General features: G+C 40.1%; 1 protein-coding gene across 1 annotated transcript in view; it reads left to right on the top strand.

Moving 5' to 3' along the window:
• The window catches only part of ZNRF2 (zinc and ring finger 2), a 56383-nt gene extending 31937 nt beyond the window's left edge, over window positions 1–24446 (top strand). Inside the window, exons 3-5 of the mRNA XM_086742778.1 lie at window positions 20436–20541; window positions 21300–21377; window positions 22563–24446. Coding sequence (XP_086598904.1) covers window positions 20436–20541; window positions 21300–21357 — 164 coding nt within the window. The 3' untranslated portion in view covers window positions 21358–21377; window positions 22563–24446. The remainder of the gene's footprint in view (window positions 1–20435; window positions 20542–21299; window positions 21378–22562) is intronic.
• Window positions 24447–25883: the final 1437 nt, after the last annotated feature.

Genomic DNA, 25883 nt, shown 5'->3' with positions numbered 1-25883 from the left:
CCTTCAGCTGATTGTGTGTGTGATACATCATAAGGACTGGTAGATATGTATGTATTTGTTGTTTTAGTGAAAGTTGCCCATGTCAAGTGAGTTGCCTGTAGTAGCTCTGTTTTTTTTTTTTCCCCCTGCTACTAAGCTCTCCTTCTAGGCTACCTTTGATGCAATGCAAACAGGACTCTTGCCACTGTTGGGATTAAACCTTTCTGTCACCATCGCTTAGGCTGACGCTCCGTTCTATGGCAAGCACACAAAAAGGTATTAGAAAACTACGAATTGGAAAATCTTAGTGCCGACTTTGGCAGAGGTACCCTACCATCAGAAATCTTACAGTGCCTCCTGAATGACCTTGTTGCTCACCAGTCTTCAGATGTGGAATATGTGACAACAGAATGTGATCAGAAAGAAATTGTAGAAGAGAGGGAGTTGGACACTTTTTGGAGGAGCACAGCAAAAAGTTGAGAGGCAGTGGACACAAATTACATCAGGGAAAAATCTGATTCAATGTAAGGTAGAAATGCTGCATAATGAGGGTGGTTAAACACAGCAGCAGGCACCTGAAGAGACTGTGCAACCTTCATCCTTGGAGATGATCAGAAAATGATTGAACAAGGCCTTGAGCAACTTAGTCTAACCTTAGTCTGGCTTTGAGTGAGGGGCTGGACCGGAAGATGTCCAGAGGTCCCTTCCAACATAAGTTAGGTATTGCATAAATAATCTGCAGTGTTATGGGCTTTTTGACCCCCCTGGCACCTTGCTGTTATGGTATCCTGCACTGGCTTTTTTTTTTTTCTGGAAGAAATCTTGCAGGATAGTTGGGCCCAACTTATTCTTTGTCTGGATAGCAGTAGTGCTGGCCCTTAATTGCAAAAATAATTTGAAATTATATACTTAGAGTTGTGAAATCTATTTCAAAGCAGAGCACTAGGGAAGGGTAAATATATTTTTTTTTTTTTTTTTCCTGGTGTTACCACACATATATTTGAGAAGGTTGACTTCATCTAACAGAGGGGGATTTGTTTCTCTTTGTTTTGCCTTCTTTAATTCAGGACTGAGCATTTTCCAATGTAAGTTGATTAGAAATCTGTACTGAGGGATGTTGAACATTAGGGAGAAGCAGGCTGGTCAGCCCAGTCAGGGAGGGTTAATGCACTTGAGATCAGTCAGGGTGGAGCAGGAGGAGGCAAGCTGGCAGAGAGCAAACTCTGGCGGTAATCCAGCTGATGGGACGTGCACAAATTATGAGTCGACTGACTGAAATCCTTTGCCCCTGCTGCTTCCTGCGTGTACCTATAAGCACACTCAGCTGACTAATTTTCAAAGGTGCAGCAATTACATAGTGTAACCTCTCAGTATCATTTATAATGTTCATTTGCATCACAATGGTGCCATGTTCAGACCCCTGGTTTTGTTTTTGTTTTGTTTTGGTTTTTCCTCCTGCACTATTTCTCTCAGCTGGCACACTGCTGGTTGGAAGATGGCCTTTGGGCCATCTTGTTACCTTTGTGTGGTCTGTTAAGTCAACAAGCTTCCATGTAAATGAGCAGAAGTAAAACCTGGGAGTGGCATCTGAAGCCACTCTCTGGATTATCTGCAACATGACAAAAGCAGTTGTGAACAATGCCATGTGAGTTACTACCAGCAACATGTCATTTCTCAATTTAAGAGCATGTCTGCTGTATAGAGAGCCTCAGAAACCCATTCTAGGAAATGGTTATATAAGCTTGAAAGGGGAAAACTACTAAATTACATAGATTGGTTTGAGCGAGACACTTACTTAGAAGGATGGTCTCGTTCTCAAAAACGCTTAATAGAAGTGTGCATTGATCCCTGTAACTCCAGTTGATTAGCTCCCGGAGTCATGGACTAAATCTTAAATTATAGCCTATAGCTGGTTATTTACTGCAGCACAAAGAAATTGAGGACATGGCTTCGGAGTTGTGCAGTGCTCAGTTGTTACTTTGTGGTATGACTGTGATCCCTTTAATGAGGCTAATGAAAGAATTAACTAGCAGATGGGTAACTTAATGCTGCCGTGATTACAAGCTCAGAATTGTGTATGAATGTCTGTATACATGCTTTTTTTTCCTGTGTGTTTTGCTGTTTGCCATGATGAGGAGATTTTTTTTTTTTTCGCCCTCACCATCTTTTTCTCTCTGAATTTTGTGCTGCAATTAATTGAAAGGAACCTTAGACTTTGCAGATGCTGAGATGTTTAAAAATTGATCAGTTGGATTGAACTGTGCTTATGTCTAGTTCTGCTTTAGATATGTTTCCTCATGATACCATAAATGCATTTGTTTTTCTTTCCAAGAAACAGCAGGGATCAAACTGATTTTGTCATTCTGAGAAGACAAACCTTCTTTCTTTTTAAATGTGAGTCTGAGGCACACAGTCTTCCCCAGAAAAATGTTAGAAGACTGTTTAGTTGTGATTTGAAGTTTGAAAAAAAATAATGAGTCCTCCCAGCCAATCTCTAATTGCTTTCTGAGCTACCTTTGTGCGTTGCATTTGGCAATAGGAAGGGTCAGTGAACTGCAAACTCTGGCAGCTGTCTGATTTACATGTCTTTTCTGAAAGAGAGTGGTCATGAATTCGTCCCAGTTGTATGCTGGATGTTGTGTTGATTTTCATATAAATAAAACAGTATATTTTATTAGCCTTATTCTTTCAAAATCATGTGACTTGCCTACGACAGAGTTCTCATTGCTGACTCAATTTAGCATGTGAAAAGGGCTCTTTCATTTTTCTGTGGAACTTCGTTCCACATCTCTTGAACTACTTGTGGTGCTCACATATGAACCAGCATCTAGGCATTTTTATACAAAAGCTGTGAAATGAATGGAATTGTGCAAAAACATTGTGGTGTTTGGCGTTGCTGTCTCAAATAGCCTTGGGTTTTTTTTTTTTTTTAGCAATTAAAAACTCTTTTCATGCTGTTACTTGCTGAGTTGCTGGGAAGACAGAGTAGGTCCATGCACTGGTTAGCCACAGGTTGCCAAAAGCCAGTTTTGTGAAGAAAGTGGGTTACTTGCTAGTTGACAGACTTTTTTTTTGAAAACCACTGCTAAAATATTATATAGCCACATGTGCTCTTTTGAGCTTCTCCAGAGTGTTAAATGAGGCCCCTTGCACCATCTCATTCAAGTTTGGCGTGGTGAGTTACGCAGAGCCCACATTGGGACTGCTCTGCCCAAGGTGTCGCTTATGAGGCAGCCCTGTGTCTTGTCAGGCAGGGGCATTTACTTGAATTTACTCGGTGCTTTGGAAGCAACTTGCCTTTAACTCCTTGCTGATGATCAGACCTATCTGGTGAAGTTTAGGTTTCGACTATAGTTGTTTTTCATTTTGTGCTGTTACAGTATTGAGGCTTTTTTCCCACTGGAAGATGTTTTATAAAAATTGAGGAGACACAGGAGAGACTTGTGCCTTTAGGGGCACTCATTTTAGATGCTTTTCAAGAGGAATTGTTTGCATTTGTTGCAGAAACCTTGCAGTTAGTTCTGAAGGAATTGTGATTTTTCATTTTAAAATTCCTTTGTTTGTTTCTCGGAACACTTTGTAAGACTTTATCCTTGTTATTACTAAAGGGCCCCTCGGAGAGCAGGGACTAGCCGCCTGGCCCCTGGCCAGACGGGGAAGCCAGTGACCCTGGAGAGCTGGGAAGAGCCGGTCGACTCACTAGACTGGTTGGCTGGCTTGGCGAGCCGGCCTGTCCTCTTTCAAAAGTTTTGATTGAATTAGCACATTCCTGTGGAATATTTTGGGTTTCATCAAGTCAGCACTTTGTGTTGGAACGCCGTTCTACTGGAAACTTTGGAAGCGGGTCTCCTCAAAGCCGCTTGCTCAGGGGTGGTGCTGCTTTGACATCAGTGCTGCTTTCACTCAGACCGCTCTGCATTTAATTCAGATACAGCGGTGGGTCTGATTATTGGCAACTTACTGAGGTTCATTTTAAGGGGGAAAGCTCTTGCTAGTGTAATATCAGAGAGGAAAAATGTTGAGACATCCAGTGCGTGAGCTGCTGGTGGTTTCTTCCTTTCTCAAGGTGACAACTTTGCAATTACTCTTTTTAAATTACAATAAATGATTTTTTTAATTATTTTATTTTTTTTTTTTTTAGCCCTATCACACCAAAAAAAGAGCAGGGGGTCAAACATCACAGATAGCAGGGATTACATGTATGATTTTATATTAAAAATTTATCCAGCTCTCTTTTGAAGGGAGGATTAGTATATGGAAAGACTGTTACAGACAGAGTATTGAAATTTAAGGTAGATGTACTGGAAGGAAAACACAAGTGAAACTCTGTCCTCTTTCTGTCTGGCAATGTACTTTGTCTTCTGGGGTGTTTGAATCTAACACCATGCACAGCTAGCCAAATATTCCTCTGTTGTCAAACCGAATTCAAAGTGACTTGGGCCACAACAGTGCAACTGATTTAGATTAGCAAGGATGCAAAGCAGGGTTTTGTCACAAGGATTCTAAATCAGTTTGAGGTATTGGGTTAAGTTTTGTCTTGTGAGGAAAGAAATGCTGGTACTGCCGCATGCCGAGGTCTGCCTGTGAGTGTCAGAATCCTGAGCTGGAATCTATATAAGCAATAATCCCGCTAGAGGGGTTGTCAACATCTAAATGACAGTCATAACATTTGCATCTTGATCAAAAATAGAGACTTGAAGATTGCCATGAGTCACCTAAAGGACTAAATAAAAATATTTTGGAAATATTATTTGTGAATGAGACTGACCTAATTTTTTTCTGACACAAGTTATAAGCTTTGTTGATTGGTGGCTGTTTCAACATCTTTGGGGCAAGCTACTTGTGCTAGAACTTATTCAGTTTATATTGCTCAGTAGAAAGGAAGAAAAATAGCACACCTTAACCTAACATTTAGACCATGAAAACAGATTATTCTGATAGTTCTGCCCATTGCAGTGACTTGATTTCCGCGGTCATTTCTGTGTGCAAAAAAAAGGGAAACTATTTTACTCGGCAGGACTGATGCTGTCTACTGTTTTGAGTGATGCACTCAAAACTTCAGTCTGGAATGAAGGGAACTGCTAACTTCAGGTTCAGTTCTCTGCCAGGGTTCCTCAGATCATACCCTAAAAGACCTTGCAAGAGGGCATCTTGCCAGTCTGCCCGGAAAAGCTTAAGCCTTCCTCCTTGTCCTCATCCTTTAATAGGACTAGACTTTCAGCAAAGTATTACAAAATAATACTAAGGCAAAACAATTTTTTCATTCCACTTTATCTGAGATATAAAATTCTCAATAGAGTTTCTCAATTCTTCCGTTTTTGGAATTTAACAAGATTCTTGGCTAAAAGTTTCTAGCTTCTTGCTCTGCCCTAGATGATTCTGTGCTTTGTCCTCAGGGGTACTGGGGAGGGAGAAGAGCATGCTTTTTAAGGTAGTTTAACTGAACATGTAAACAGACACTTACCCTGAGCTTGCAGTTAAAATAGTGATATTTACTTGTTTTGATCTTGGGTACTCATGAACTTCCTCCAGAGTACATAGGAGGTTCAGTCAGTTTCCCCGATGCTTTAAAGCTCTTTTATTCAGTAGTTCTTGAAAATAATTGTAGCTGTTGAACATCTGTTGAACTTTGAGATTTTGCTTAATGTAGTGACAGTAGAACATTATTATAGTAAATAAAATTTTATCTCAGACATTTGCACGGCTGTTATTCTGTGGACTGGTACAATATCAGCTCAGACTTTTCGTAGCTTGTCTTGCAAATCATTGTTACAATTTTGAGGAGGGAAATTGTATTTGAAAAACTGGATTAAAATATATTGATTAGTTTGTACTTCCGCCTTTGGGAGTTGTTGGTAATGTTTGAACAAGGAGGAAACTTTCACTGGTGTTTGCCAGTGTAGGCTGTGGGTAGCTACTCATCCAAACCAGACTGCCAAGAGGAAGAGTGGCAAACTCTAGCTCTTCCTCCCTATTGCTCAATAAAGCTATATTTCCTTCCAGCCATCCCAAATCTCTCCTTCAGCAGTGTTTGGTACCTCAGAGAAGAGCATCACTGCAAAAGCAGCCTGTTACAGTTCCAGTTTGTTGAGAGGGAGATTTGTTCATTTTAAAGAGTAAAGCTGACAAATGTCACTAAATAAAACCACAGTCAAGTTCAGCATGTACCTACCTCTTAGAGGGGGTAGGACCTGCTTTGGTGACCCCGTTTCAGCCTCAGTGAGTGGATGAATTGGGTCAGTCTGTGATAGCATGGAGTTGCAGCACTTTTAGAGACTGCAGTCTCTTATCTGTCCTCCACACCCACAAACTGTCAACCCTTTGCTACGGAGTAAAAAAAGCAAGCTATGTGTTTCTAATGGTGTGGCTGTAAAGAAAGTTCCTGAAATGGAAACATGGTGTAACCGGGAGGGAATTTCTTCGAATATCTGGAACAGCAGTTTCCAGAACCGCAGACTGCCGCATTTATCTTGGTAAGATATAATCTTGGAGGTTTAGTGATGGTGGTTGAGGTACCAATATTGCTTATTATTTTACTTTTCATGTAAGAGAAAGGGAGGCATAGATCTGTAAAGAAGCTATGACAGCTTACTTTCATGGTTCATGCTCAATAGATTATGCTGAATTTTCTTTCTGCGATGAAGTAAAGTCGGCACGCTTGGATCTTGCTGAGTGGGACACACTGAAGAGATCACATTCGTTCATATCTTAATTTTTTCTTTGATTTGTTGTGAATGTGATTTAGTCTTTTAATGAACCTTTGAGGAGAAGGATACTTGGCGGGCGATTCTCTGCACACTTTCCCTCGAGCCAGGCCTAAATCTGCTAGACTGAACTTCCTGTGACGGAGCCATTGCAAATCACTCCTGGCCAAAATAGCTGCAATGTCACCTCATACTTAATTCAGTTCTTCAAAGCAGGACAACAATTATTTTCTCAGTACATTTGGATCAACGTTATATGAATGCATACATGTACCATGGGAATGTTTTATATGCAGCACTGGATAAATACAGTAAAGCTTTTGACAACTATAGAACAAGCCTGCTTGTTTCTGCAAGAAACAGAGAAAATGGGATCATTCATATCCTGAATAGCTCAAGTTGTTTCTTTTTCTTATAAGCTACTCCTAAGCTCAGAGACTGCTGTTGTCTTGCTTTAGTACTGATGGTACTGCTAAAGTCAAGTGACAATTCTTGCCCTAGAAAATGACAGATACACCTGTGAACCAGTGCCGCAAAGAACATCTGCGGGTGACGCGAGGAGCGATACAGATCGGGTTAGAAGAGCCCCCGATACATTGCACTGTATATCGTTGTGTTTCCCCTTCTATAAAGGCGGTGCAGTGCTGCATGCAGTAGAAAGCCGAGGGACAGTTTTGTCCGCTCGGTAGCAAACGTTCGCTGTGCTGTGACTCTGCATCATGTGACGCGGGAAGACAGGAGCTACCTTCCGTGTCTTACACTTAATCAGTCTTCAGCTTTGAGAGGTCATTCAGAGGATGTCATAAATCGTGTCTGCAATTGCTGCAGTCTTGTGACTGCTGGGAATTTAGCTTCAGGGGAAATAATGTTCCTAGTTTTGTATGGTAATTCTGCAGTCTTTAAAGCTGATACCTCTAAAACCTTGAGATTTTACTCCTTTGTTAGCAGCAAACGGACTCTTTTTTTTGCAGTTGCTCTGTGGAAACAAAACCTTTGAAAATAGACAGCTTTTCCTAATCTTAGAGAATAGGTTACATTGGCTGGATTTTGAAATAAAAGCCTAAAAATTTCAAGTAGTTTTAAAAATAAATGCCAAATTACATCTTGCTGAGATTGAGAGATCTGTGTAGGAATTTCATGGTATTTCCTTTCTTAAATTCCTCACTGTTTTGCAGGAACTAGAACAGATTATTCGCAGATCATGTTTTTTTTTTTTTCTAAAGAAATATAAAAAAATAAGAGGCACTCCTTGCTCAGAAACTGCCCCAAGGGCGGATCAATTGAAAGTATTGCCTGAAATGTCACTTGTAATTTTTTTTCCCCTTCACATTAAAATCTTGCTTTAAAACCTGCTACCTTTTGATTATTTAAGTAGTCTTGTGCTTCTGAGTTGCAGACTCAACCTTTCAATGACAAAAGAAGTCAGTCCAGTTTTTGCAGGGGGGTTCAGTGGTAGAACAAGCCTAACTTCAGAAACAAGCTGGGTGAGAACACTGTTATTGTGATAAGAGTACTCTCACTTCTAAACTGGGGATTATCATCACTGCTTAAACAGCTGAAACACAAAAAGCTTCACTATTGCTAGATTTACCACTGAACTATATTAACACTTAGGAGACCTTGTTAAAGTTTCCTCATAAAAACCTTGGATAACTTCCGTTTTAACCCTGCCCTAATAGCTATCTGTAATTTAAAGCCGTATCAACCTTTCTTCATTTTGACCGTGTTCCTCGTCTCCTCCTTTCTTGTGTGAAGTTTAATTAGGTAGTCTTCATGTATAACATTAGGTATTGCGTAGCCTTCATGTAGCTAGAGCAATAATGTAGTATTCAATGATAATTTTTAGCCCATAAATAATGTTTGTTTATTTGAGGTGAAGAGTTGAGGGAGGAGTTGTTTGGTTGACGTGTAAATTCCCCCCCAGCCTACCCCAGTTCCAAGGAAATGTATTTCAGTCCATGGCTTTACCAGCTGAAAAACCTTGTTGTCATAATGGTGTCCAATAGTTTTGATAGCTTGGTAACTTTTTAAAAATGAAGAGAAAAATAAAACTTTAATATGGTTGTAGAAGTATACTGCCAGATTATGTGCATGAAGCTTTGAACAAATACTGGAGAATTGTCTGTGGGGACTTTTTAAACATATCTCCAATGTTAATCTTTTTGTGTTCTTAGTTGTGAATGATCATGATTGAATACTATTGAAATCATGTGGGTATCTTTTTTTTTTTTTTTTTTTTTTACTTAATTGCTAGAATCTAGATATTGCTGTTTGCTTCAAAATATAAAGGAAGGTTTGTTATGGTTCACCTCCCCACCTTGAAATTAAAGATCCGTATACTCTGCATCTTGCTGGGATAGCGTAAATCTGTAGGTACCTGTTCGCAGCAGAAATGCTGTATCTCTGCTTGCTGGAATAAATTATAATATTGGATTATGGATTAGTGTAGAGAAGAAAAATTGAGATAAGTTTGAAACCTCCCACTCAATATTTGATGTTATCAGAACTTTTTGCATTCAATCTATATTGCAAGAATAATTACATTTAAAATTGGAATAGCTGGAAAAAGCAGTCTGTCTGCTGTGAACAGAAAAGACAAGCAAGTAAAAATGATGCAGTGATTTATATCCCTGTCCTGTGTATGCACGTTGACACCAGACATTCAGTGTTAACTTGGAGAAGGCTGATCTCAAGCCTGCTGAGAAAAGCACCCTGTAGGCCTAGCACCTGGCACTGGAGGTAATAAGCCAGACTTTATGCACATTGAGTTTTGGCACCAGTGTTTTCATTGTGTGTTGCTCAGTAATGCATTGTGTCTTCCCTAAGAATAGTGTCTTAGTCAGACACACCTGTTTTTCTCCCCTCCTCCTGTTTTGAGCTTAGGCTTGTAGTTTCATCTTTCATGCCATCTCTTTTAGTGCTCCCTATGCATTCATTTTGCATCAAATCGAACCAAACTCCTCTGCAAGCTTGCAAAGAAATGAGTCAGTTACTTGGCCAATCTTAAAAGACTGGAAAAAAGACTTGGCAAAACTCATTGTACTCACAGCACCTGTAGGAAGCCTGGAATAGGAACTTGAAAAAGGACAAAGTGAACAAAACACTGAATCAAATCCTACATCCAACTTCAAAAAAAAAAAATCACCGTTAAAGTAACCCATGTTACCCAGAATAATAGGATAGCTAAGTGCATCTGAGCTGCTTCTCTTCCTTCCCTCTCTGCCTGTGCTCTTCAGGGACACTATTGCCCTACCCTTTCCTTCCATGAAGGTTTCTAATGTGCCTGCTTTGCCTACATTGAGTTAGATGAGAGTTCTCACAGCTCTTGTTAGGCCAGCAGGTCCCTATCACGTTCTCAATTTCTTGCAGACTATTACTAGAATGAAACTTCTTAATTTAAAATCATTACAAAGCAATTTCCTCTGACTTCTGACCATAGTTTCAGTGACAGTGAATGGTTGAACCCTTGCCATTTGGAAAAACTGTCTTCTACAATCGTTTTGGTATCCTTTCGTGTTGGGGTTAAAATAAGCTTAGTCACTTTAAAAAGCTGTCAAAGGAACAGGGATTTCCTAACCTCAGTGAGGATCCTTTTGTACAGGCACATCAACATCTTGCATTTGCAAAATCTTTTCAAATTTAGATCTTACCTTCAGCTTGGTCAGAGACAACCATCTATGGTCATATCTGCTCTGCCACATCCATGCTCAGCTTCACTTTCCCGGTCTTTGTGAACACTGTTGGCAATAGTATCTAGTCTTGATTTGGCAAAGTTGCTCATTTTAACAGACTTACAGCAAGATAGCGAAGTCTTCCTTCTGACCGAAAAAATATTTGAAGAGAACTATCTTTGCACAGTATATGAAAGGAATTCTTCACCCTTCTCCTAACCGCAGTGGTATCTTTTCCTCATTAAATCATAAAATTAGATTCCCGAGTGATTTACTACCAGAAGATACTTCCGTAGATAAATACTGTAGGAGTTTTATGCCTAGTTGATTGTAGTGGGGTTTGTTTGGGTTGAGGTTTATTGTTTTGGTTTTTTACCTTTAGTAAAGAAGTCAACGTCTGCTACACAAGGCAAGCTGCACCTCAAGCCTCTCTCATTTGCTTGAATGTGCCACTCTTGGTGACAAGACTCAACTTTCTGCCCCTTGTGCTGGGGGATACCATGTGGTTCAAGCACCTTTGGACTGGATCTGTGGATTGCAATCCTAAGTTCTCAACAGGCCTAAATTGATTTTGTGTCTGTCATAGCAGTTTCTTAGAGCTGGTACAGATTGGCAGGTACATATAAGTAGCCCTTAAATATTTTGCTTTGATTTACTGCTCAAAGATGAGAGGCATTGTTTGGCAAAGAATAAAAATTATAAAAGATCTGCATGCATAAATCCCACACTGATACTCTTCTTTCTTGCCTGCTTCTGTAAGTTTCCTTCATCCCAGTTATCTCCAGCTCCCTGTGAGAAACAATCCTCTCTAACTGCAGCAGACTCTGGTTGCCCCAGGCCATTTACTCAACCACTCCTTCTTTTTCTAGCATATTTGTGGTGTAAGATCCTCTTTGATGGTAAAGTTAGCCTTGAGAAGTCTACATCGTTCTCACCCTGTGAAGGCGAGGAGGAGGTATTCCTCAAGTGACAGGTCCTTACACTGTTTCCTAAGGAGTCTTATTTTGCTGCTGTTTTGTTTCTTGTGGGTTTGCTCCTTTACGTGCTGCTTTTGATTTGACTCCTGACATGCAAGATTAATACCCAATAACCTGAGAGGTCATGTAGTATTGATTAAAAACTAAGAAAACAGCCTGAAGGCAGCTTCCTTGTTGTATGCGCTGCAATAAGCAGCTTTTGTTTCAGATGGTATGTGCTGGCTTATGCTATTCATGACGAAGTTGCACGGTGGGACACTGTTTTGGTACTGCTACATTCAAGGCCTTTTCACTGCGTTGCCTCCTGATGAGACAATATTTAGCGGTATTTTTGTCTCCCAGGAGCAGTGTTTCTGAGGGGAGGCGGGGAAAGCCTTGGGACAAACACAGCATCCCAGGGAACATGATTCAAGAACAAGTTACCCCTTGGGTCATTCAAAACACAAGTATACATCAGTTCAGTTGGAATGGGGACTTAGTACAGGATGGGTAAGGCTGGAACAAAGTCACTTTGCATCATGTTCTGGAGGACAAAACTGTTTATTTGTGGTTTGTTTTTGAACAGGTGCAGCTCTTTGATCCATATCTAAACCAAAATTTGACAGTTTAAGGACATGATACTTACAAATGTGGTGAATGGAACTTATCTTTAGAAGTCAATGGAAGAGGACAAAGTTGTTCAGCTATCGTGAGATGATTTAATGTTCAAGGGCATCTCAAACTGTAAGCTTGATTAAACAAAAGTTGGAAAGACTGTAGCTGAAGCTGAAGTTTCAGAATCAATCAGGTAATTGTCTCTTGAATTTTGAATCATTGTGGAAACGCATAGTCATTCTGGCAATAAATCTCAAGACAGGAGCATGAAATGTTTCATGTTCAATTGGGTTGATAAATTTTATCTTGTATGAGTTTCTGTTTCACCCCAATGCTTTCTACTAGAAGTATAAATATGGATTGGCCAGGTTGGATGAGGCTCTGAGCAACCTGATCTAGTTGGGGATGTCCCTGCTCCTTGCAGGGGTGTTGGACTAGATGACCTTTAAAGGTCCCTTCCAACCCGAACTGTTCTATGATTCTATGACAGAGAAAGTTGGTATGTTGGTTCCTGTAGTGTAGGAGTGACCATGGATGTCGTTGCTCGGAAGTGAGGGGCTTTATTTCCAGACCACCTGACCTCTTTTCAAAGCCTAGCTCTTCACTGGGAGTCCTGGGTTGCAAACCTGACTTTGTCTTTGAGCAAGATGTCTTAATTGGTCATTGTATGAAAGCTGTGCTATTTAAACAGGGGATTTATTTTATTTTATTTTACTTTATTTTTTTCAGAACTGTAGCTTGTATTGACAACATTTATCTTAAAGTTGCAGATAGATTTCCTTTGTGGCCACTGAAGCAAAACTCTTTACAAAAGAACTGTTTTCCTCAGTGCACAAATCCCTCTCCCCTCTGTATTAGTTTACCTAATTAGAATTGTATCCAGGTACCTAGGACTATCCAGGCTTTTATACTCATCCTGCTCCCTAAAATGTATTTTTATTGCTACTATTTCAGGTTTTATCTTTATTCAACAAAAAGCGAATGTTTTCTCTCTACCGTACACCCGATCATTATCTGTCTGAACAGGAAGCATCTAGCTATTTCTCAGAATTAGCTTCTGAAAGCTCAGAATGTCCCACAAATACCTAAATCCAATTCTTCAAATGTTGGGTTAGCTGAGAGAAACAATGAAACTTCTGCAGCCACCTCCCTCTCGCTTAACTTGGTGTTGTGAATCAAGTATTGCAACTTAGGCCTTATTCTGCAAATATTTTTCTTGTGCGACTTTCACTTTGTTTGGTGTGCTCCCTCCCCTTTACCTTGGTGTTTTAAGATGGGGAGGCACCAAAGACTGTAGGCAATGTTTGTACAGGAAGTCTTTCATGGTGGGTGTCTGTTTGTATATAGATATCTGAGTCTTGGACCAAGACGAAGCAATGTGAGAGGGAAGGGGAAAACAAGGATAACACTTGGACTTTGAATAGGAAATTGTAACAGGCTGCCGTGTTGCAAGAGGTGAGGAGTGAGATGCCAAACAAGCCCCCCTCCTCCAAATTCATCAAACACTATGTCAGTACTTGAGGAAGTGTCACATTGGTTGCAGCTGGTTAGCTTGTTTTAGAGAGGTTATGGTTTTGTGCGTTGTGGTGGGGAAGGTGTTTTAGATTCGTTAAGTTCTAGGTAATACCGTGCAAGCGGTGCAGCGGTGTTTGGAGTTACTGTGCCTGTTGGAAGCACAATAAAAGTTGCAACGTGTGCATGTTTGATTAGGGTATGGGTATTAGTTTTTTCACCAGTATGAAAGGGAATTTGGATTGAAGTTACTCAGCAGAGCTGAATTCTGAATTTCTACATGCTCAACTTGCTGGTATTATGAATCCTGAAAACCACTTAGCTGTGGTTCGAGTGAAAACATAAGATGTTAAAAAAATCTTCCCTTTTTGCGTCTGATTTACAGGAGGTTGCTTGTATTAGAGAAGTAAGAAATATTTCTGGTCAGGAACCCACTGTTTCTTCAGAAAGAATATTCCTCACTGAGAAAGTTAAACTGCGAGTTTAACTTCTGGCTGTGAAGGTTCAGTCTTCATGGGTGAATAAAGCAAATGGCTGTAGCTCTGCCTTGCTAAATCTGCTGACAGACCCTGTAGCTTGGAAAGCTGTGAGTGTCAAAATAAGCATCTTCTGCAGTAACAACTGAATGATCTTTCTCCTGCTGTTGAGGGCTCTGAGCACTAAAGAATTAGCTCTCTTTCAGATCAATTTTTGAGCAGCAGCAGAGGGCTGACCTGGTCATCCAAGAATGATCCCTAGTTGGAGAATGTTGAATCAAGGATGTTGTTTTTGTGGCAGCCAGAATCCTGAAGAACAGGTAGAATGCCAAATAAACTGCTTGCTCTGCTAGTGCTTAGAATGAACTAGGAGAGAGCTTTTACTCAACCAGTACCAGGTTGCAAAGATAGTTATGGAGCTACATGAGGAAAGCACACCCTACATAATGGTCCCTTTTCCTTCCATTTCAGTGTGTACTTCTCCCAAGGATATTAATCCCAAATACAATGACTGTCCATATTATTTGTATCAGATAGTGGCTAATAATATTAATCTCGTCCTTCTTTCTCCAGTGCATCCATTGCAGCAGTAAATGAAATGAGGTGATGGAAGGTAGGAGGAGTGGTAGAAAAAGTAGATCTAGAGGGAATGATATTTTGGGGAAAACAGGTGTCAAGAGGAGGAAAGTGTAGTAGGAAATAGATGGAAAGGAATGGAGAGGGAGAAAAATAGATGTGGCAGACACTGGAAACATCTAGTAAATCAAGTCAGTAACATGTAATAGGAGTATTTTAATCACTTACACAGTTACTGGCTACCAAATAAGTTACCTGTGGAAAATGCAGGTCTTTGGGGTCTACTTTGTTTTCTAAGTGTGTAAGGAGAAACTTTGGATCATCCAAGAAGGCAGTATTGATAAAGGTGTAAAATAAATTAGAATCATAGAATGATTTGGGTTGGAAAGGACCTTAAAGATCATTTAGTTCCAACCCTCCTGCCCTGAGCAGGGGCATCTTCCACTAGACCAGGTTGCTCAAAGCCCGGTCCAACCTGGCCTTGAACATTTCCAGGGATGGGACATCCACAGCTTGTCTGTGCAACCTGTTCCAGTGCCTCACCTCTCTCACAGTAAAGGATTTCTTCCGTATGTTTAATCTAAACCTAACCATTTCCAGTTTAAAGCCATCACCCCTTGTCCTATCACTACATGCTGTTGTAAAAAGTCCCGCTTCAGTTTTCTTGTATGTCCCCTTAGGTACTGGAAGACCGCTATCAGGTCTCCCCAGAGCCTTCTCTTCTCCAGGCTGAACAGCCCCAGCTCTCTCGCCCTGTCCTCATAAGAGAGGTGCTCCAGCTCTCTGATCATCTTTGTGGCCCTCCTCTGGACCTGCTCCAACAGGTTCATGTCCTTTTTATGTTGAGGGCTCCAGAACTGGATGCAATACTCCAGGTGGGGTGTCACAAGAGGGTGAGAATCACCTCCCTTGACCTGCTGGCCACACTTCTTTGGATGCAGCCCAGGATGCAGTTGGCTTTCTGGGCTGCAAGCTCCCTTTTATCAGGTCATGTTGAGCTTCTCATCCACCCAACACCCCCAAGTTCTTCTCCTCAGGGCTGCTTATAATCCATTCTCTGCTCAGCCTGTATTTGTGCTTGGGATTGCACTGACCCATGTGCAGGACCTTGCAGGGCCTTGTTGAACTTCACGAGTTCATGAAATTCTGCAATTGGATAAATTAATGCTGTATGTGTGAGGAAATATGTTGGTTTATAGGTGTCTGTATCTTGATGTCCTCTGTTTGAAAACAAGCAAAGCGAGTCTCTAGTACTTAACTGAGAGAGGTTTCTGTTAATCGTCAAAAAAAAAAAATGACTGAATGTGTAACGAACATATGGTAATACCTGCTATTTAATCAAGTTTCATCTATATTTTTTTAACCTCTTACGTCTCTTGTTTTACCAATTTTAGTGCTGATAAAATACTGTTCAGAAGGCACATTCCAGGAACTTTCAGTCTTTTTCCTGAAAGGGTGCACTTTTGTGTCATTCTTCACTGTTAAGCTAGTTGCAGTGGCAGCTTCCACAGACATTTAAGCTTTTAAGTTTTAGAAAAAAATACAGATATTTTTAAAAGTTGTCATACTGGATTAGATCAAAGGTCTTTCTAACTTGGTGTTCCATTTCTAGTGAATGCCTAGTGAGAAATGAAATGCTGCAGCTATAAGGTGATCTCCCCCCAAATACCATTGCAGCCTCCATGATTTGTGACTTGGTGTTTCCTGAGCCTAGGGCTGTATGTATCTGTGTTTTAAAAAAGAAAAACAAAAAGCAGTAGCACAGATTTTAATTACTTAATCTGTAAGGTATGCATTGCATGTGCTTTTGCAGTCCTCAGTTTAAAGACAATTTCATTTCAGGCTATTTCAGACGTTACCTATAATTTTAACCATGGTTGAGGTAGTGGCTTTGATAGTTGTTGGATACATTTTTCAAAAGTTCTAGAGAAAGTTTTTAATTGGTAAAGTATGTGCCGAATTGCCAAGATGATTGTATGGTTAATTCAGTACTACTATTTTGCTATAAATGCAAGAGTGGAGTAGAATTTATTTTTGGCTAAACCAAGACACAGTAAAGATAAAAGCAGAATTTTAGGAGGAAAAATTACGAACAACTAGAAGTTACAACAGTTGTATTAAATATTATCAACCAGGGATAGAGGAGAGGAGGAAAAAGTACTTGAGGAGACACAGGAGACGAATACTACACTCTTTTGCCAGATTTCATCTTTGACACCAGTCTTTGGCTAGTGAGTACTTGTTCAAATAGCTGGGAGGGTGGAGGAGTGTTTACCTCCTATTTGGTGCAAGGCAGATGGATGTAGGGTGGTGGTGAGTGTTTGTGTACGTACCCACGTGTGGGCGAAATGGAAAAATGTGGCCTCTGCTTATTTCCTCTTCCCACTTCCATTTAGGTAATACACTCTCATAAATGTTTTAATTATAACATTGATGAGATCTCAAACTGTTGTTTTGGGTTTGGTTTTTTTTTTTAAGAGAAAAATAAAAATACATATCTGATGAATCATTCAATTGCAGGAAAATATGAAAACAAAAAAAATTGTTCAGACTGCAGTGTTTCTATGTAAAATGATTTACACATTTTGCCGTAACGGATACATTTAAAAGTTAGCATTAAATGGCCCTTAACCTGACTTCCATCTGGTACAAGCCAGTGTTGGACAGGAGAGTGCTGTATGAAACAACTACAGAAGACTTTCTGACCAGATCCAGGTCTAACAGGTTTTTTCACTCCTCTTTGTTCATGAGGGATTGTTGATCTGAATCACCTAAAATGGTGAAAAGGGAGTCAGACCCCAAGTGTTGTAGGTCCTTGAAGGATTTGGTTTTGCTGTCATCACTCTACATGTGTAATCAATTATAAGCATAATTACATGGGTTTGGAGTCTGTTAACGTGCAGTGCCAAGTTGCAATGTGGGCATTTATAGCAGTTAGGTATTTTATACTAATTCCTTCAGTATTTATGCTTTTTCTCTTGCATGAGAGCCTGGTAGGATTCATAAGGTTGACAAAAGAAGTAGGGAACGCCTACTCCTAGTTGTTCCAGAGGGAGAGCATTGAAACCTGTTAACAAAGTCTCTCCTGCAGGGATGGCAGAACTCCACCGTGTTTCTGAGGCCCTGTCCATGCCAGCCATCCTCAGCGTTCTCTCCAGCTCCCCTGGGCACAACGGGGCAAAAGACCAATGGGTGTCCGGTGGCTCATCTCGGTGGGAAAGTCTGGGGTGAAGCCAGGGAGGGTGGCAAGCTGTTTGCCTGGGATTGTGCATTAGGGCCGGTATTGGCAAGAGGGAGGCTCGTGGCAGCTGGGGAGTACTGGAGGGAAGAAAAGGAGTCTGAGACACTTACGCCAGACCTGGTGGGAGAAACAACTGTTTAAATTGGCATCTTGTCCTAACAATAGCCAAAAGGTGCAGAACCTTGTTAAATTGCTCTGCAGGAGCTCAGACCCAAGCGTTGTTCAGTCTGGGGAGCGCACGATAAGCCAGACATGTACAATAGAGAATGATGGGAAAACAGTTCACAGGAATGTTGTCTTTTATAAATTGTATTTTTATTGGACAGCTTTTTAATTTTTGCCATCAAAGTTTGACTAAATGGTTCCCTCTTGAGAGTGCTGAGGCAGGAAGCCGGGGGTTTAATTCACTGGAGGTGTCTTAGTGTCATTTTGTTTTGGGTACCAGCTGCTGATCTGATAAAGTGATTCCATGGAAAAAATGACTTTTTATCAAGTATGCTCTGTGTATATGATACATGCTTGAATGGCACTTCTTCCTGCAATCGAACTGTGGGAAGAGGGTAGGTCTGCTCACAGGACTTTTGGCAAAGTACTTGTGCAAACAGACAGTTTAGGACAGGAGTGTCTGAGAGCCTCAGGCAAAGATTAATATCTCTGTCGCAGGACAATACTGTCTGGAGACTCTTTGCCTACTGGTGCCAAATATTAAAGTATCTCTTTATTTTAAAAATAATTTAAAAAATCAAACCGAAAACCAACCTCAAGGAAGCATTTATCCTTAGCACCCTCTTCTGGGCATGTTTTTCGTGTCAGGATTTTGTAATGACAGTTAAAAGTCCTTAAGATCTTTTGTATTGTTTTAAATTGCTTTGTCTCTTAGGTAACTCTAATATCCTTGGAAGCTTACAGCTTCTGATAGAAGAACAGAAGCAATTTGTTAATACAATGCCTATGGATAATGTTACTGTGTGTAAAACACGTTTTTTATTTTCTTCATTGTGGTGGATATATATTGTTTATTACTTTGTTTCAAATATTTTTCTTCATGACAGTTCACTTTGTGTCGGATATTCACATAACCTCATGAGGATGCCACACACGTGACAGTATTTTTAGCATAACCAATGAATACAGCAGAGACTGAAATAAGCACTGTTTTAGAAACCCAAGCACCTGCAAGACAGCTTGCTGTCATTCTAAGAGAAACAAAGTAGACCTAATTTCATTTCTCTTTTTGCTGCCCTGATAGCTTTTTTACTTGTCTGCTTGTCATTTTCTAGGTGTTTGGAATGCCGTGGTGAGGAGTATTGGAGACACTGGAGAGAATAACATAGAGCTGGCGGTTTCTCAGTCATACCTGGGAACTATACTCTCCATAAACAGTCCTTTAGGCTCCTTTTGGTTAAGAAGGGGAAGCTTTTCACGCTTCCACAGTTTCACAGGAATGCGTGGGCTTTATTTTGCCAAGTGTGCACCTTTCTTATCTGCCAGAGTTTGCCAACCTGGTTGCTATGTGGTCCCTTGTTGGGAATGCTCTGTGTGCTGTGTGAGGTCGCATCTAACTGCAGCTTTTAACCTGCTTCTGGCAAACAAGGGCTTACGTGATCTCCTGTTTTGCTTTGTGCTAAGACTGAATTCTGCATCCCACGTTCTGGCTGGAGAAGTGTCCAAGAGAGAAGGTTTTTATTAAAAATAATATATATTCCCAGAAACTTCTGTGTGAAAGCCAACTCTTGTGCATTCCTGGTAACTTACTTTCTCCTCCTTTGTTTTAGGACTTGGTCATGCTGCAAAAAATTCAGTATCTCCAATAATTTAGGGTCATTGGAGCTATACAGCACTGGTCTTTCCCTGAAGGAAAATTCCCATTCCTCTTGCTAACAGTTTTATTCTTTGCATTGAGGAAGAGGTGGATGGGATGTTGTAGAACATGCTGATATGGTGAGAAAAGGAGGTTGAATGTGTGAAATATGAGTACCAGCAAGGCTGGTAAAAGAAAGCCAGGTGTATAGAAGAGAGATGAGTAGGAGAGTAAAAAAAAAAAAAAAAAGCCAATGATAGGCTAAGTGGTTAGAAGTTAAAAAGATCTTTACCTAATTAATTACGTACAGTGTCCTGTCTGGGGAAGTGTAACGTTCAGGCTTGAACTTAACCTCCATAGTGAGCACGGGGAAGAAGGTACAGGTCGTAAAACCCACCCAGCTCGACTCCTCAAAGCCCTAGAGACATTACATACCATCTGTATGAAGAACCCAACTTCTCCAATGCTTAATCCCTGGGGCTGGCAGCACAGCCTGTCTGCTGCAGCTGTGTGGTTCAGAGCACAGGTTTCTGAGCTCAGATCAGAGCAGCCTGTGTGGTGGGGTATGGATCTGCTGGGAGAATGTAAACACCAAAGGGATACTGGCGGTTGATTATGGCTACCCCTCTTCTCCATATGGGTATCTTCCTACAGAACTTCATTTTGAGCTATGACTCTGTTGTTCAGGCAAGAAACTGAATCATAACCATATTTTAATTTGAGCTGCTAAGATGTCTTCCATCAGGAATCTTCAGTCAGCTGGTGTGTGACTGATCCTCACCTTGACAGGACTTTCTGCAGGACAAGGAGTATCTTCTGTAGCTGTCCTTGATGTTCTGCATAAAGAACATTTTGCTTGCGGTAGTCTGCTTTTTAACCATTTAACTTTGTGCTCTTTTTTCAGAGGATGTGCTGAGTAAAGATGCTGGGGAGTGTGCAATATGCCTGGAAGAGCTGCAGCAAGGAGATACGATAGCACGGCTGCCTTGCCTCTGCATATATCATAAAGGGCAAGTATTCCTCCAGGATGCGTATAAAATTCCAGAAGGTTGCATTTATTGGGTAACTCCTTTAAGGCATGCTTAAAGGAGCACTAAAACTTAATTGCTTTGTAGATTTAAAAACCAAACAAACAACAAAGAAACAACAGCAACCCTAAAAATGTTTTTAAAATGACATCTTTCTGCATCTCCACCAAGGTATTTGAGGTCAGTTGTCCTTACTATAGTCTTCCCATGCTTGCATGAAAAGCCCAGAGGAAAAATAACACAAAATCACCTGTGTGGGGAAGGAGTGCACCTCATGGCTAGGGCTAGCTTAGGTTGTGTGTGCTTAAGATTTGTCAAATGCTAATAGACTTGATGGGGAAGAGGGGAGAACACTTTTTAAACCTATTTTATATTTATTCTCACAAGTGTCTGTAACTACAGAAAGTAAAATGGCAGTGAATGATACAAGCAAGATGATAGTGCTAGTAGTGAAGGAACCTGTGTATAAAAGCTGGCTATTAACTTGTAAAATGCTTCCTTAGAAAATTTTAACACCTAGGAAATCTAGTTTTTCAACAGTGTTTAATATCCAAATAGTACTGTGGTTTGGGGTTATTAAATTTTCCAGTGATGTGTACAGGTACATATACTTCTCTGTATAATATACAATTCTACTAGTCATTGAAATTATGGGAAACCAATTTATATTAATATCTTACTGCTGAATGTTACTGAGATATTCACATCAATTGTTTTCATTTTTGTCTTGAATCCAACAGCTGCATAGATGAATGGTTTGAAGTAAATAGATCTTGCCCTGAGCATCCATCAGATTAAGACAAGATTCATGTTTTTAGGTAATATTTATTTTTAGACATGTACATTTCAACAATAAATATCTTGATTGTCTGAAAGAACTCTTTATGCTATTTTTTTTAATTTGTGAATTTGCTACTGTGTCTCAGAACTGCAATATTAATCAGTAAGTATTGACGTGTATTGCAATATGTAAAAGGTTTCTGCGTCCTTATATGGCATGGGCTGAAACGATGTATTCCTGTTTTAGTACTGGAAAGTGACAAGTCAGTGCCAATAAAGCTTTAGCATTAACTTTTAAAGAGTATTTTTTCCATGGAAATGAAACAAAATTAAAATAATACAATTGTGTAATTTTGGATTGTTCCATGAGTACTGGCATTTACTTCTGACGGAAAGCTTTTGGAATCATATGAAAAAGTTGAAACTAGGTATTTTCAAAACCACTTTCATGTTAATTCATTCCAGAATGTTTAAAATATATAAATAAATTTAAAATGTTGACATGTTTCTATCCATGCCATCTCACAGAGGTTCACATTTTTCCAGCTTATGTTTTGTGTTAATGATTGCAGATCTGCAATCAATGTCAAAGGTTTAAAGGATAGGTTTATGCTTTAGTAGACTAGTTCAAGAACTTTATCTTGCATTAAACAACTGCCCCTAAGCCTTACAAAACACACCAACAGTCATCATAATTCTTAGAGAAATTGAAATATCTGAAACTGGCTGGTAGCTGAGGGTTTGGTTTTGTTTTTCTGATGTAAATTAAAAAAAATATCTGAAGATTTCATCATTGCCGCTTATTTGTCCATTTGTTTCATATTGCTTCGTGAGCCCGTGTTGCAGGTCACATTGCAGTGCTATGGTTGTTGCAGGGGTAGCAGAGAAAACCTGAAGGAAGGTATCGTGCTGCAGGGATAACTGTTTTAACCTCAGGGCAGCATTAGCCGAAAATAATAAACACGTTTCCTGTGTTGCCCCCAACAACTGAATTGTGGAAGAAGCCCACCTGCTGTTTATGAACACGTTTGTCTCTGTACATGCTCACGGGTGTCTAAGCTCATCTTAAATTCTATTTGCTTTTTTTCACTGCAGAGATGGTGACAAATGGGGGCTTAGGGAAAAGGGGAAGGGGAACACGGTGGTTGTGCTCCTGCTATTTGAGTGTGTTACATACTGAAATAGCTGAAATGATGGTACTTTGTGTTCTGCTTTTTCAACAGCTGCTTCCACTGATCAGAAAACATAGGAGATGTGAGGTTCCCATGCTGAACACAGCGTGCCTGGCTTGAGACTTACAGTTCTTTGTGGCTGGAAAAGGCAAAGATGGACAGTGACATGGAAAACGCATTGCAGACACCGGTTATTTGCCAGTAGTGCTCGGTATACCAAACACTCATGCAAAGGACACACAGGGATTTTGAAAATGCTGCACATTCTGTAACAATCGACTCCCCACAGACATGACTGACATTACTTTGTATCGAAGGCCAAAGTTCCTAATTTCAGCCTAACTTCTGGTTCTGTGAAGAAGCAGGTTATTGGACGTGTTTTCCTACTGCCTCAGGTGGAAGCGGAGACGTTCGATACATGCTATCTGAGACCCTTGCAGGAGGATGGCCCCGGTTTTGAGTGGGAACGTTTTCACCTTCTCGTTGGCTGAAGAAGAGTAAATGGCAAACTAAATATAATCTAACAGTGTGACCTTAATTTACTGAATTCACACCCTGTTTTACGTTCTTCACTTTTCTCAAGAACAGAAAACATAAACTTCTCTGCATAGGAATACTATATTTCAAAATTTTGTAACTAAACCTTTGTCACAATGCAGTCCAAAGAGTAAAACCAGGACAGGTAACTAATTTATATTGATCAAGTGATAGGGATTGTTGAAATCTGCACATTGTATTGCTATTTAAGTAACTAAAACGTCTCTTTTACTGCTTGTGAGTAAAAACAACAAAAAAAAAATGCAGCAAAGCAAAATCTTACAGCTATGCAACTTTTTTTTAAATAGGGAAAAAGAAAAAATTTACCAATTTTAAGTGCTGCCAGTTAAGGTAATTTGTTTAACGGGTATTTTTTTAAAAATGTTTCAGGTAATTATTTTATTGTACTACTCTCATCTCCAGGCTGCCTCCTGAGGTGTAAATGAATAACTGCAAATGTGGGCACAGCAAGAGGTTGTTATAGGCATGGGTGAGATAACATCAAGGTGGGATTTGTGTTTAATTTTTAAAACGTGCAAATTTTTGTTTCCTCATTTGAATGTTTTTTTGATGGCAGGATCTGTAGTACGTTGCATCTAAATCCTTGATCTCTTAATGTGGAGACCAGCATTTGACAGTGTGGTTTGGTTTTGGTTTGTTTTTTTTTCCAAATGCACCTGTATTTGTTTAATTTATTATTATTTTACTGTATTATATTGGTATAACCAGGGCTCCATGAAACACAGGATGTCTCTGGGGTACACAAAGTAAAACTGTGGACAAGTATTAGTTTCCATAAGTTATCACAGTTTAAAAAAAAAAAGAGAGAGAGAGAAGGGGGGAAAAAAGGACAATAAACTGGAACAGATATCAGGGCTTAGAAGCATACTTTTTATATAAAGAATTAATCTTGGTAGTTTCTGAATCTCACAGCACAGGGAAGAGTTTATGAATATTTATTAGCGACAGCATTTTTAGTGAGTTTCAATAGTTAAAATAAATTGCACAACACTTCAAACATTTTTCTTCTACATGCATAATTCTGCTTTGGGTTTTTTAAGTACATATTTCTCTCTGTTGCTACTGTGATTCATATCAAAAAGGGCAAAGAACAGGAGCAACTGCTGCTATCTGGAGAACAAGTGCAGTGCATGTTACTAAACTCTCCTATCTTGCTTGCAGACAGTCCTTGCCTGGATAACATTTTCTCCTGAATGTTGCTCTGTAAAATGCCTTTGTTATGCTGCAAATCTGAAGGAGTCCAAACTAGATAATTGTTCTGATTGCTGGTGCAGTTTCTACATTTTTGGGCTTGCATCACAGGTTTCAGCTGAACCTGTAACCATGGGGCCCTCTTGTATTCTCTTTTTCAGTGGGAGCAGAATAATTTTGTCATACCTGCAGTTCTGTGGTCACATCAAATGTACAGTTGTTCTCTGTACAGATTCCTTTTTAGCTGAGAATATTTATGTTGCCTTGTATTATCACGGGGGGGGGGGGCGTGAAGGGAGGGAATGAGGAATTACAGCACCTGTAACGTTCAGATAGCGGTGTTGTCTGCAGGCCCGCTTTTCCAATGTTTTAAATTCCTGCTGTCTTCTGAAAGTAAAGCTTTTGCATTTCCATTGATTTAATGTTTACTGTTGGCTTCATGCCTACAGAAACTCAACTGTAATAATGTAAAGGGGGTGGGTAAGTTGTTTTGGTGTCCTGTGCTCCGAGGTCCTAGATAGCCTTTGGCTTGAGGATTAAGTAGGTAAATATTATAAATATAAATCTGTTTACAACTTAAGCTCAGTTTTGGTAGTTCATATTCCTAGTTCATTTACTGGTTTTTCTCAAAAACCTTAATTTTCTGTATTCAGATGCAAGTAGCTGGTTTAAAGACCCAGCAGTTATCACTGCTGTCCTACATGTAGGACTGGTGTTTGAAAAGCCTGCCACTAGCAATCGCATTGATGCGTGGTTTTGCGGGCAAGAGTCCGTTGCTGCTTCCATCAGCACGGCAGAGCAGCAATACCTTGGATTATTTGAGGAACTGATACGAGGTCAGCCTTAGATCCTAGTTTGGCATTTTTGGTATCCATAAATCTCTTCTGAAAGGCTATGGGAGGTTTTCTTGTATCAAAACCTGTAATATAGACCAAGTCTAGAATGACCCTGGGAGTGTGTGATGCTTGGGTTTGAAAGCACCTGTGGAAATTCACCTGTGTAAGCTTCCTGTCACCAGCTGCCTTGGTCAGTTGGCGATGGCCATGCTGTAGATGTAGCTCTAGTCATAGGCAACACCTTCATTTAAAAAACATCCTCACGGTGGTCTTGAGTCATTGTGCTTCAAAAGGGGAAAATAAACACCAAACAAGTCCTGTCTCTCGATCAAGGAATACCACGCTTGTCCACAAGAAGCAATAACTTAAATTACGGTGCGATGTGCTTCTTTGCCTGTAAATATCTTGAGATTGCCAATTCTGTGCTGTTTCAGAGTATTTTCTGTCATCTGGCCTATATCTTCCCTAAGTATGTAAGGGTGTGAAATAATTCCCATACTCAGGTCTGCTATAAACATGCTGCTTGTCAGAAGGGGAAGAGTAGACTCAACATTGTCTTGAAATGTAAGATTTTTCTGAGCTTGTAACATACCCATGTGTCTTGAGTAGCAACTTGTGTTTTGAAGTTCGTAGTGGAGGTGGCTATGAGTTGGATTGTATATAACCCTACCCAATCCTATACCAGGAGAGCCATGCTACCATCTGCGCAGGGCACCCAGTGTCCTGTCTCTTCTAGAGCAGTGTATCTGTAGTAACACTTTCCTTTTGAAGGAGGTAGCAAATTTTC

This window comes from Chlamydotis macqueenii, chromosome 2 (genome assembly GCF_036417535.1).
Source record: "Chlamydotis macqueenii isolate bChlMac1 chromosome 2, bChlMac1.mat, whole genome shotgun sequence".
NCBI lineage: Eukaryota > Metazoa > Chordata > Aves > Otidiformes > Otididae > Chlamydotis > Chlamydotis macqueenii.
Note: the sequence above shows the minus strand (reverse complement) of the source record. Positions and strands in the feature narration are given on the sequence as shown.